Genomic DNA, 13,152 nt, shown 5'->3' on the forward strand with positions numbered 1-13,152 from the left:
TGCAAATTTTTTTTTTTTTTTTGACGCATACTTTTTTTTTGGTATCTGATTCCAGAATATTTCAACAAATTCTATCCATTTTGATCCCAATTTTTTAACCATTAGTGGAGTTAGGGTTATCGATTCCAAGTATATAGAGTAAACGAAGCCAAGTTGGGAGAGTTATAAGCACATAAGATTGGAGACTTTTTTTCTTCAAAAAAAAAAAAGATGGGAGAGTGATACAAAAACATCGTGAGGAAGAAATGAGAGAAAAGAAAAATAAGTGAAACAAAATTAATGATAAATAAGGATAAAAGTTTATGTCTTTGCCATATATATATATATATATATATATCCTAAAGCCTAGTTGGAGATAGGTATTGAATATAAAGAAGATTATGAAATATACTAATTTTTATCGTTTCTTAGAAATATCCAGAAACTTTTTTAACGCTTTTTAAAAGTACAGAGAATCTTTGATGTGGAAAGTTGACCCTTCACCAAGGTCTTTATTCTATTTTTATTTTTGATAAACCCCAAGGTCTTTACTAGCATGTCAATTTTCAATATCTAAAGAATTTGCAGTGGTAAAATAAATTAATTAATATTTTAAGATGGCAAGAAGGGGCATGAACAATGCAAGTTTGTTCTTTTTTCTTTCTTTTTTTGTAAAAGAAACTTTATTGATTGGAATAACATGATGAACTCAAGGCTTTACCAACACATAGATCATGAGGCTAAAGAGTAGGGAATGTGGCCAAACTGTCTGTTGTTGACAGGGACTTCTAGGAGAGGGCACAAGATCGCCATTAGAAGGACTTAATCTTTCGCAAGGTCTTGTAAAACCAGATTAATTCGTTTACATACTTTACCAAGGACCAAGTTCCATTCATGAACACGAGATGAGGAAATTTCTGAGAAGATTTTTCAGCCTGTTATTATTGAAAAGGTGGTAAACCATCTTCGCCGAGAAAACTCCATTCCTAGAACCACCCCAAACTATAGAATTTGAAAATACATGGTCTATCTAAATCGTTTCCACATATATGCTCTATGGGAAATCTTTCTTCCTCTCTCCTCTTTTTTTTTTTTTTTTTTTTAATTGGTAAATTGGTAAGGCTAGGTTAGCAATAAAATCTGTTTACCACCCTACCCTTCTTGGCTCAAGAGTGTAGATAGGGGATTTTTTACCTTGTAAGTTTGATAGGGGTTGTAAGTGTAAATTGGACTTATATCTATATGTCGAGCTGAAAAAGGGGGAGAAAGGATAATAGTCTTCCCTCATTGTTTAACTATTTACTTGTCTTGGTAGGGACAATTAGGAAATTTCTCACATATACATCTGAGTAGGCAAATCCCTAAATTTACAATAATGGATCTATAATTTACAACATCTAATGCAAGGGTAGAAAGGGGTTTTCAAAAATTTAAAAAGTTATTTAATACAATTTACCTATATTTCTAGCTGAAAAAGGGGGAGAAAGGGTATTCGAGTCTTCCCTCATTGTTTACCTATTTACTTGTCTTGGTAGGGACAATTAGGAAATTTCCCACATATACATCTGAGTAGGCAAATCCCTAGATTTACAATAATGGATCTATAATTTACAACATCTAATGCAACGGTAGAAAGGGGTTTTCAAAAAGTTTAAAAGTTATTTAATACAATTTACCCTCATCCAAAGGAAAAAAAATTACCTTAAAAGGCCAGAAAAGTAAGATTACAACTTCTTAGTTCACGAGTTCGATTATAATAAGATTTTCCCAAAGTTATATCCCCTTGCCAGATTGTTAAGGTGTTTGGAAGTACTGATGAAATGCATTTGGCTGTATTTAATAGCCTGCCCTTGGAATCCCAGCCTAGCTACAGGGGAAACCAGGGTTGTGGCTTGTGAGGGCTATCCTTTTAGCTTCTACAGCCTCCTTGCTGACTCCATGCAATTCACTTTTAGCACATCTTCAGGATGAAAACACAGACCCCATGCCAAAACAATAAAAATTAAAAATTAAAAAGAGAAAGCTGAGGAAAAGTTAATAATTACCTGATAATTTAATTGAGCTAGAAATGGACCATAAGACTAATGATCTTACATTTGCATATATAACATTAGCCAGGCATCTCAGGCCTCTGATCTGAAGAGGGAAAACAACTCAGACAACTGATTAGTTACTAAGTTACATTAACATTATACTAAATAAACTTCCCACTTGGCTTCAAGTAAATCAACACTTTTGAGTCACTTTAATGTCCGCAAACAGCCATTGGGGAGGAGGAACCTAAACTTCTCTGAATTTTCTAAAACATAAGCAGGAAGGTGAACTAAAGAAGCTGATCGAGGGATTGAACCCAACTTCTTAATCAGCTCTTGAAAACTGTATTCTTCTGGTAACATATCGAACAAATCATCCCCCTTGCAGATGATCTTCTGAATTCTTGAATAATTAAGAAATTCTCGCCGCCTTACCCGATCAGCATGGCTATATGCAGTCATCTTAAACACAAATTCTTCAATATGGCGGAAGCAAAAACTACAATGCCACCCAGCATCTGATAGTATAAGATCTGTCTGGCAAGAATGCCTGTAGCGCGTCCCAGGCCCATATATGTGAACCGTTGCTCGCCAACTGCTGTAATCAACAGGGAACTCGAATGAATACATGTAGTGTCTCAGTTCAAGGTGCATCACAGGTGGGATCCCATCACACCATTGTAAGAGTTTCATGGTGTGTGCACTAGGAATCTCATCAGTGTCAGACATTATAAGGAGGTCACCATTAGAGATCCCAGAACGACGTATTAATGCATTCATGGCCCCACGTTGCTCCGACTCGAGTACGAAGGGATTCTCAACAATCTTGCGACTCGCAGCCGGGCCTGAGAACACGCCATTGACAATCCTTCCCTTGGCAAACCCAAAACGGGCTTGGTTCTCAGTGAAGAATAGTGGCTTCGGAATGCCAGTGAAGGTAGTGTTTGACTCAAGTATTATAAATCGGGAGACATAAGGTAGAAGCTCACGCCATCTGATCTCAAGCATGTCAAGCTCATTGCTAAAGATAATGGCATCGAAGACACGACGAGGTTCAGAACGTAGGGACCAGCCATGGAGATGGCAGAGTCGTTGCATTGAAACATTCCCAGCATAATAATGTGGGAGATGGGTGAATGGGGGAGGTGGACTGTCCCAAAGTGGGCGGAAGAAGTAGGATATCTTCTGGCCATGGTTGAAGAGTCCAATCACACAAATTGGGATAAGTACGAGTAGGATGATCCAGAGAAACTTTGGTGGTGCCCGTCTGGAGGTGAGGCGGAGGGATCGTCCAGCCATAATAGAGGTTTCTAGTGGCAATTGTGAGAAGAATTATCGCAAAGAAGTGCAACTAACATTGTTCAATTTCATCTGCAGGAGATACTTTGGTGTCAGAAAACGAAGTGAAACAAATTTAACCAGTTTCAGAAAAATGCAAAAGGATTAGCTTATAAATGGCATAAAAGAAACTGTCAAGAGAGTAGTACTGCAAGTAGCTTGTCAAGAATTGGCTGGTCAAAAATTTTGCTTCAGGATCCAAAACCAACTGACAAAAAATCATGTTCAATGTACCCCCCTGAACTTGGAAAAGCCAAAGAAAATTTGTGGTCTGAGTTGGGTCATTGCAAGTTAACCAAATTGCTCATAAGTATCAGCCAGGCTACATAACTGAACTGGTCAAGTTATGTCAAGTAAATGTGGAAACAGACCACGTGAATTTGGGTGATCAGTGGGGTCTGTCCAAGAATTGCAACCACTAAATTACAAAGGGTAGTTAGTAACCACAATAGGATTGATCCACTAAGATATTTGGTCAAATGCTACGTTTGTTCCAGTTTAAGGAATAGTATAATAATGTCAAATGCTACGTTTGTTCCAGTTTAAGGAATAGTAAAATAATGTCAAATGCTACGTTTGTTCTGGTTTAAGGAAGAGTATAATAATGTCAAATGCTGCGTTTGTTCCAGTTAAAGGTATTCCCTAAATTGAAAAAACAAAGTGGATGTACTAGACCACCCTAGGTTTTCCCATGAGACGATTAGTAATTATTCTTCTTAGGTAAAGAAATGTCACGAAACGTCATGAGATGCCCAAAAACTGCTCGAAATTTAGACAGAAAGTGATGCACATTTGTCTACATGAGGACATTTGTCTACATGAGGACGTAACGTCAAGTGGACGGATTGCAACAGAAGCATAACAGATGTATGTGAAACTGAAACTTAATTGGAGAGCAACACAGAAGATTATTTGGCAGGGAATCATGTTGTTTGCCACCTCATAATTCTTTCCAAAAGATGGCAATAATAGATCAGTCAGTTAATTAAAAACTTAGAACTAGTTTGCTAGAACAGAGGTATCCTAAATGGTCAACAGAATAGATGGTCAGAATATCCAAATGGGTCAAAATATTTGCATAGATGGTACACTACTAAGTAAGAAAGAGAGCAACGAGGTGCACAGTTGCTGTAAAACTCATTTTCAAGATACCGGATATGAAGTTACTGTAGCATTGTAGTGATCATAGGACCATTACTCTAAAGTGCCATTCTTGGTAATCAAAAGAAATGGAATGAACCTTCACTCTAGTACCTTTCCTTTTCTTCTTTTCACCAATTAATATTTTCATAGTGAAATTATGATTCCTATTGGAAGTGAATTTGCAGACATAGATAGAGAAAGAATAGGAAAGACCATTTTTTTAGATAGTACACTATAGGAAGGTAACAGCCAGGAGACTCGAACTTGAGACCTCCTGGTGAGTGTGGGCTTAGGGCACCACAACCTCACCAACTGCACTAGGCAGTTGTTGTTGGAAAGATCATTGAATAACTCAGTAATTTGAACATTCCAAAAGAATAAAGAAAAACTCAACAATTTGAGAAGTGGACTAAATAACATATTCCTGAATCCATCATGAACCAGCTGAATGCAGCTTTATATGTGGGTCAATACTAGGACCCTGAGTTACACAACTGGCACCACAAACTGGCACCACAAATATCTACCAGAGGTTCAGAAAATGAAAATAACAAAAATGCAGTTTTGTAATGGCTTACGACCACAAAGCGTTGTATAGCTATGAGGATAATGTAAACACCAACTAATCAATTCATCTGCCAATTCTGTTAATCACCACCACCTCTTTAATCTTCCTTCCCAACCCCCCTCCCCTGGCACACCCCAACAAAAAAAAACAGAGAGAGATCTTAACTGTGCTACATACTCGACTGACCTTAAATTTAAGAAGAGGGAAAATCATTTTGGTGTTAATATTCTTTTCCTCCTATTTACAGTATTCGTCATGGGGATCAGACAACGTATCGAAAAAATTTGGGAGGACAAGCAACAAAGCTCAGATGGCAGGCTTCAATATTTGTGCAATTTCTAGGAATCTTGGTACAAGTATTGAACGAGTTTCCAGACTACATTTTGTTCTACTGATTTTTTTCTTTTCTAAATAATATTTCACCATAAAGACAAATAATGCAAAGCAACAATGCCTGTGCAGATGTTTGAGTATTGCTTAAAGTTTCTATTTTCATGACTAAAATTTGCTTTGAACTCTTTCATTTTACAAACACATATGTGAAGAACAGGAGAAACCACTGGCACCTGCAGGCTGAACCCTCCTACTTGCTCTTCCTCCCAAACCCCTCCTTCGCCTCAATCTTTCTGATCACAAATGATGTGCTCCACAGACATGTCAGCGGTGAAGGTTCAAATTTTCATTTTCAATTCTTAAAGGACAATCCACCCAATGTAGCCAGAGAAATTTCAGTGGAATGTATGAAAAATGAAACATCCATGGAAACTAATGGAGTAATATATAAGGAATGAACATTTCAACATAACTACAGGGAGTTTGCAGCAGAATTACACAGATGGTACCGGAAAAACTTCAAAAGGTATTTTCATAATGAAAAGTATAAAGGATATGGAGATTAAATAAGGAACAATTATCTGTAGAAGACCTCCCTCCCACTTGTATTGTCCTGTCGAACACATGAGTGGACAGAGCTAGACACTTGTTCAGATTGCAGCACATCCCTTGTATAAAAGGTGCTTGAAATAAGCTTGCTTTTCTGATAGCATGCTCTAACATGGTCTTCCAATGATGTTATATTTCTGTCCTAAGTTTCTATTAGACTCTTATACTTTGATTAGCTTTACTAACCTACCAGAATTGCCTACCAATAAATATAAAAATATGAATGTAATACACTTGGTTCAACTTATCATTAACTTGCTTTTTACTTATATAATAATAAATTATCTATTAAGAGAAGAAAGATGAAAAAAGAACACATGCTATCACAATCCAAGCAAAAAAGAGTCCCAAAGTTGGTGCTACTTTCAACCTAGAGCAGGAACCTGGGATGATTTATTTCCAAAATATTCGAAGTATATGATCCATTGAAAGTTTACATCATTTTTTTTTTTTTTGTGACAATTAAATTTACATGGTTGTGACCCTGTTTTTGGATTTCAGGGGTTCCTGAATCTTTTTATGCAGTTCATGGCATAAGTGTTTGCAAGAGAATATGGTTCATTCCTTATTCTTTTTATCGCTCTTCTTACATGCAGCATTCATACAACAAAAGCACATAAACTTGATGTAGCTCAGCAAGGAATTACCCCACAAGTAGCAGACCCAAAAGCTAAAGAGGGAAAAATTAAAGAACTCAACAACTCGACCATTTAGCCTAGCGAGCCCTGTCTCTTATTTAGGTTATAATGCTTTGAGAAACTAGAAACTCCTTAAGTTACTAATTCCCAAACAAAATTTGACTTTCTCTTTGAACAACTACGAACATTGGAGACCTTCTAAACTACTACTTGACTTCTTCTACAAACTGCATCTTCATTCACTCCCCCCCCCCCCCCTCTCCCCAACCACCAAAAAAAAAAAGGTAAAACTAAACAAAAGCTCCCTATCGACTTAAAACTTCAAAAAACATATAAATAACGTCCCAGCCTGATGTCCCTCAGTAAGTTGCTTCTGCCTTTTCCAAAACAACTCACATTTACAAGATCTTAGTCTCAAAGTCTCACGAAGATCATTCCTACCCAGAATATGACCTTCTAATGTGAAATCTAGATCCCAAGCTAAACAGGTACATGGTAAAGATATTTATGCCAAAAAAAGTCAGCCACTACTGTGTTCATATCCATTAACCCTTCTACAAGGAACCTGTGCTAGAATTTTTTTTTTGAAAAAAGACCCATCTAACTTATGTAACATCTAGTCTGTAAGGCATTCTTATAAAAAAAGGAAAATCGTAGTGAAAAGTGAGATGATTTTAACCCGGATACATCATGAAGGCATCTCTGGAGAGAGACTATCATTTCTTTTTAACACTATACCATGAAAGAAACAAATAGAGCTAACCTAGAAGTGCAGAGAGATCATGGTTCAATCCCTTACAATCTTCTTCAACAAAACCCCCTCCCCCCAACAGAAAGAATAGAAAATATAAAATTATTAAGAAAGGAAGATTCTTTACATAGAGGGGAATAAAGAGCTTGCATACTGTTCAAGCACATTTAGATATAAAAGCATAGCCAAAAAACACACCAAAATACCGTATCAGGAAAATTAACCCGTGGGATGGGGGATGAGAAGCAAAAAAAGTTACCATTTTTTCATGAGAAACGAATGGATGGACCTCTTATATCAGAACAGTTTCGGGGTTCTAAGTACTTAACGAAGCTTGAGACTTGAGGCAAACCCTTCATCCTTTCCTTATCGTTCATATATGGAAAGAAGGAAAATTAGGTGATTTTTACGAAGCCGAATGGCGAAAACAATCTCTGATAAAACCAAAGGTTGAATGAGAAGCGGGTAATGCAGAATCGGAGATAGGGAGAATTGGGTTTGGGAGCAACTGAATAATATGAATTACAGAACGAACGAAGAAGAGGGAGAAGGTTTAAGAGAAGCAAATTCAGAAAAAGGAAGAGGGAATAAAACGTTGGATTGCCTCTCATGCAATAGAAAGTTCAAAAATAGCAATTTAATAAGTCCGATTCTATATTTTATAGTGTGGGATTTGGTCGGTGAATCCCTGAAATCAGATTTTTAAGGGGAAATACTAAATAAAATTGCGATTCAAAATCCCCTGCTCAGGGTTGGAGTTTAACCGATGAGAATTAAGCTTTTAAAATCCATTAAAAACTTTATTATTATAATTATAAATATATTTGGCATTTAAATATTGAAATAAATCCACACTACACTAGAGTGAGATCTTTCACACTCTCTTCTAAGTTATAACCGCTTCTAAGATAAAATGTGGCCTTGGCCCTATTGAATCAATCTTTCTATCTCTCACCCTCATATTGGTGTGGTTTTCTTATTTGGAAAATCTTTGTCCTTTAAATATACAAAATAAAATTCTCACAAATGAGTAGATACATGAAGCTTTGAGATTTGAAGCATGAATAATGCATACAACCTACCATGTCCTTATTCATCAAATGTTTGGATTGCCATGTCAACTTCCCGCATAGCAAGATTAGGTGGAGTTCATGAGGTTTGAAGAAAGGACCTAAGTTTTCCATCAATATCCATAAGGTATAGAGGAATAGTGAGGATAATTTATTGATTTTGTAAATAGTTGGCAGCATTTAAAACCCTTGATGAATGTATGGTTCCTTGACCATGTAATCAAGGGAAATTGTCTCTTTTGAAGATTACATGTATTATTAAGTAGAGTGTAATAATGTTTTATGTTCGATTTCTTGACAACTCATGTCATTTTCTTCCACAAAATACTATTTTAAACATTCTTAATGGTAGCATAGAGTGCAGCATCAATATTGGATCAAGGAATTTGTATTAGTATTGACCATGATCGATACTAACATATGTTGGATATGGATTGATGATATGGTATGATCATCTATATCAGTATTAGTATAGCCAACCATCGATAACAATGCCCTTACAATGAACTAAATCCTTGTTTCTTTGGAAAAATATCCTCTTTTCAATTAATTGGGTGACTAATTAGTGGTAGGGTTGGGACGACGTAAGGATAAGTGACCATGAGGCTTACTGGCTTGAACCTACAACTAGTCGATCGGAGTAGTGATGGGGCAAGGGTTTCCTTCCACTAGGTTACCAACACTGTTGACAGGGGTAATTTGGGTATTTGCATTCCAGGTCGTAGGCTATCATCATCCTCATGTCACCATCATGACGGTGTGTTTTACTCTCGTGGGATCTCCTCACTCCTCAATCCTCACACATCTCGTGGGGCATGGGCATTGTGGTGGCACTTGCAGCGTCTCTATGTTTGGTGTTGGTGGTGTTTACCGGCGTGGTCACATGCTCACCAGGACACTGGAATCTCCGCCGATCACGGAGCGAGGGTTTGTGTGCTCAGCTCATTCAACCCTCTGGGTATCCCTGCTCAGAACACACAGTAATGTCTACTCTTCTTCTTCTTCTTCTCCTCTCTCTCAGTTGGCCATCTGTCACTCTTGTTTCCCGTAATTATTCTTCTCCTCTTCCAAGTTTGAATTGATATCTGTACTTCGCTTTATTCAGGTTCAAACTAAGGATGACTACATCTTAGCTCTTCAACGTGTTTCTGCTCAAGCAGGCGGAGATATCAAAGTCAATCCCGGCCCTCCAATTTTCCTTCAACATGGCCTCTTTCTGGTTGGTTTTTATTACAATCTGTGTTTCACCACAAATAAGTAGTGTTCATGGCGACTTCTTTATTGTTTTCTCCCACCCCCACCCCACCCCTTGATTACTTTTGCCCCCCGAGAGGAATGGAGTTTAATTAAGATATTGATGGAGTCAATCAAACTCAGCCCTGATATCTTGAAAGAGGAAAGCGTTTGAAGTTTGTTGCTTAATCTGAAGTTCTTAATCTTCAGGAATCTCTGTTATCTATAGTAACTGGTAGAACTGTTGAACTATGAGAGAGAATTTATTTGAGTTTGAATCGGAAAAATCAATCATTCCAACGTATGATAGATACCTTGGAAGATACGACACAAGCTAAACTGGAACTGCAGAATGGAATTCATGTAACAAGCCCATTTGTCTGGAATAAGGCCAGCTACTTGAGATGTTATTTTTGAATAGTTAAGAGTAGGAACCTTGGTTATTACCTTTCTCTGCTTTTCAGCATTTTCTCAAATCACAAAGCATGGGCAGGGAGGAGATGTATGGTTTGTGAATTCACTTGAACAATCCTTAGGATTCATCCTAGCTGACCAAGGGTTCGATGTATGGGTTGGAAATGTACGAGGTACTCATTGGAGTCATGGACATGTTTCTTTTTCTGAGAAGGATAAGGTATGAATACTTAATATATTTCATCCCCTTCCCTTTGTGGGTTGGTATGTGTGTTTTTGGTGTTCTTCCATTCCATCTAACAGTAATTTCTGCTATTTATATATATATATATATATATATATCAGCTTTATGACACTACACTTATGTTGCAGGAATTCTGGGATTGGAGTTGGCAGGAACTGGCTCAATATGACCTTGCTGAAATGATTACCTATGTGTACTCAATAACAAACTCCAAAATTTTCTTCGTGGGACATTCCCAGGTCCTTAATTTCTTCTTGGAGCCGACATCTCATTTGATTCCAATATTGCTATCTTCTGTTGCTGCTTCTTCCTTGAGAGTTGAGAGCTCATTTTGCTTATTAATCATAGGGAACCATCATGGCTTTAGCTGCTTTCACTCGACCAGATATAGTAGAGATGGTTGAAGCTGCAGCCTTACTTTGCCCTATATCTTATTTGGGTCATATCAGTGCTCCATTTGTACTTAGAATGGTTAGCATGCATCTTGATCAGGTAACTTCCTTTTCCATATTTTCCGAGGCTTGCTTTGATCAATTGTTTCGGCTGACAGTAAAGTGGTTTCTTTATTTAGATGCTTCTGGCTATAGGCGTCCATCAGCTTAATTTTAGAAGGTCTGCTTCTCCATCTGCTTACTCTGATTTATCAACTTTCTCTATGTTGTGAAATTTATTATTGTGGTTTATGTTTCTGTTGTATACAGTGACATGGGTGTTCAGTTAATGGACAGTGTGTGTGATGGTCGTATTGACTGTAGCAATTTACTCTCTTCTATTACGGGTAATCCGCTGCCCTTTTGTTTTAACTCTTTTTTCTCTTTTCCTCACTATCTGCTCCAAAGATAAATTGTTTTCCATTTACTATCCATACAGAATAAGATTAGTTGATGGGACCATAGAGATAAGTCCAGGGAGCAACTGATGGCAAGAAAGGAATCACTTGTTCCTTGAACAGATTTGCCTGCTAACATATATTTAGAAGAAACCTTGACTTCAAAAAATCGTCCAAAATATCTAGATGGCAAAACTGTAAGATCAACAACGATTCTGATCACAAACAAAACACAAGGGAAGTTAGATTGCCTAATCAACTGCTTTGGTAGCTAATGTGCAGGATGGATTGTGTTAATCTCAATTTTCGGCATACATTAGGATCAGCCTGAGGCTATCTGAGTTATTGAGCTACAGGGTTGGCCCAACCAATTGGTGCCTAGATTTCATACTTTGCTTAGGTCGTTATACAACCGTAGCCCATCATCTGAGCTCTTTTACATCAACCTAAAACTAAAGGAGGAGTGGTTGAACCCCAAATCAGGTTCTGGTAAAAGCAGATTTGGCACATTATATTACTGGATTAATGCTAACCCATTTCCTCCCCTCATGGCTAGGAAAGAATTACTGAAATTTAGTATAGAAGCAAGGAAAGAGAGGTTGCATTGTGTGTTATACTTCTGATATGACAGATTTTTATCATGGTGGGATCTTTAAATATGAATGACTTCTCTACGGTATTAGCACTCTGAAATACCACCTACCCACATAGAATTTTTTTCCTTCTCAATTTGAAAGTAGAGTTAGATGTTTGAACAGCATGGTAGCTATTAGTTGATGAGTTATGCAGCAATGCTATTGAGATTTAAATTGAAAATAAGTTGGTGTGGTTGGCTTGCACAGTCCAAACTGATATTTAAGGGTGCCCCAATTGTATTAGGTGATAAAGCATGTATTCTTTGTTCTTGATGTATTTTATTTATCATTTGTTGCCTTCCTAAATATTTTACAAAATTGATCAATTTGCAGGGAAGAATTGTTGCTTCAACGAGTCACGAGTGGACTTCTATCTTCAATATGAACCTCATCCGTCATCATCAAAGAACTTGAATCATCTTTTTCAGAGTATGAACTTTGCGGTTTTTGTTTGATTTGATTTGATTTGATTTGATTTGATTTTATTTTTTTATTTTTTATTTTTTTTTATTTTTTTTTTATTTTTTTTTTAATTCGGTTGCAGTATCTTCTCTTTGTCATTCATGTCTTTGCAGGAACTATTAACGCATGTCTTAAACAAAAAAGAGATTTGCACAGAGCTACACTAGTATGTCAAAGGAAAAGGAAAAAAACAAAGATAGCATACATATATGATGTACAATCAGAAACTTGTAAATGAGATTACATTTTTAACTTGGGGAGATGAGGATTCCATAAATTTCCCATTCCAAAAATAGAAAGTTCAAACCAATTGGGAGTTTTTATGGTAATTGGAAGCAATTACTAATTCATGGTCTAGAATGTACAGATTGAAAACTTAGTTCTCGATTCTACATGAATTGTTGTGAAAACATTTTCTTTGCTTCTCTTCCATGGAAGTTTCATTGTCCCAGGATGCATCCAAATTTCTTTGTCTAACCTTTGATCAAGGAGTACCTTGGTTGTATTTTCTATCTTCAACAAGTTCAGCAGTGAGACTAATGGCCCTATCAAAAAGTGTCACAAGATTATTCTCACCTGCCACGTGGCAAACATGAGAGAAGAGGTTGAGCCCATATCATAGAGGACCCACACACGTCTACTGGTTTAATTTTAGCCTAGAACAAGCATGACAGTGAGATTAAAGTTTCATGAAGTTACAAGTAACTCCCATTTCATTTTACTGTAATCTGGTGGAATTCTTGTTATGACATTCTTGTAAGACACATTCCCTACATGCTTGAGGATGAATTTTGACTGGTGAGGTGGGTGTGGGTTGCCTTTATCAAACATGACCTTAGGTAATTATGATGTGTGCATTGAGGGATGAATGTA

The 13,152-nt window shown here is 37.0% G+C and overlaps 2 protein-coding genes across 2 annotated transcripts; one reads left to right on the forward strand and one right to left on the reverse strand.

Annotated features, from left to right (window-relative positions):
* Window positions 1–2,003: 2,003 nt before the first annotated feature.
* LOC122069356 (beta-1,4-mannosyl-glycoprotein 4-beta-N-acetylglucosaminyltransferase-like) lies at window positions 2,004–8,154 on the reverse strand. The gene is made up of 2 exons (XM_042633347.1): window positions 7,652–8,154; window positions 2,004–3,383 (listed from the first exon to the last, which is right to left on the reverse strand). Exon 2 carries the CDS (start codon window positions 3,309–3,311, stop codon window positions 2,220–2,222), a length of 1,092 nt encoding a protein of 363 aa, XP_042489281.1. The 5' UTR covers window positions 3,312–3,383; window positions 7,652–8,154; the 3' UTR covers window positions 2,004–2,219.
* Window positions 8,155–9,245: 1,091 nt separating this feature from the next.
* Window positions 9,246–12,625, forward strand: LOC122069400 (triacylglycerol lipase 1-like). Its single transcript, XM_042633409.1, has 8 exons — window positions 9,246–9,442; window positions 9,568–9,681; window positions 10,189–10,329; window positions 10,482–10,592; window positions 10,702–10,845; window positions 10,925–10,965; window positions 11,055–11,131; window positions 12,151–12,625. Exons 1-8 carry the CDS (start codon window positions 9,278–9,280, stop codon window positions 12,270–12,272), a joined length of 915 nt encoding a protein of 304 aa, XP_042489343.1. The 5' UTR covers window positions 9,246–9,277; the 3' UTR covers window positions 12,273–12,625.
* Window positions 12,626–13,152: the final 527 nt, after the last annotated feature.

Source organism: Macadamia integrifolia, unplaced genomic scaffold (assembly GCF_013358625.1).
Source record: "Macadamia integrifolia cultivar HAES 741 unplaced genomic scaffold, SCU_Mint_v3 scaffold595, whole genome shotgun sequence".
Classification (NCBI taxonomy): Eukaryota; Viridiplantae; Streptophyta; class Magnoliopsida; order Proteales; family Proteaceae; genus Macadamia; species Macadamia integrifolia.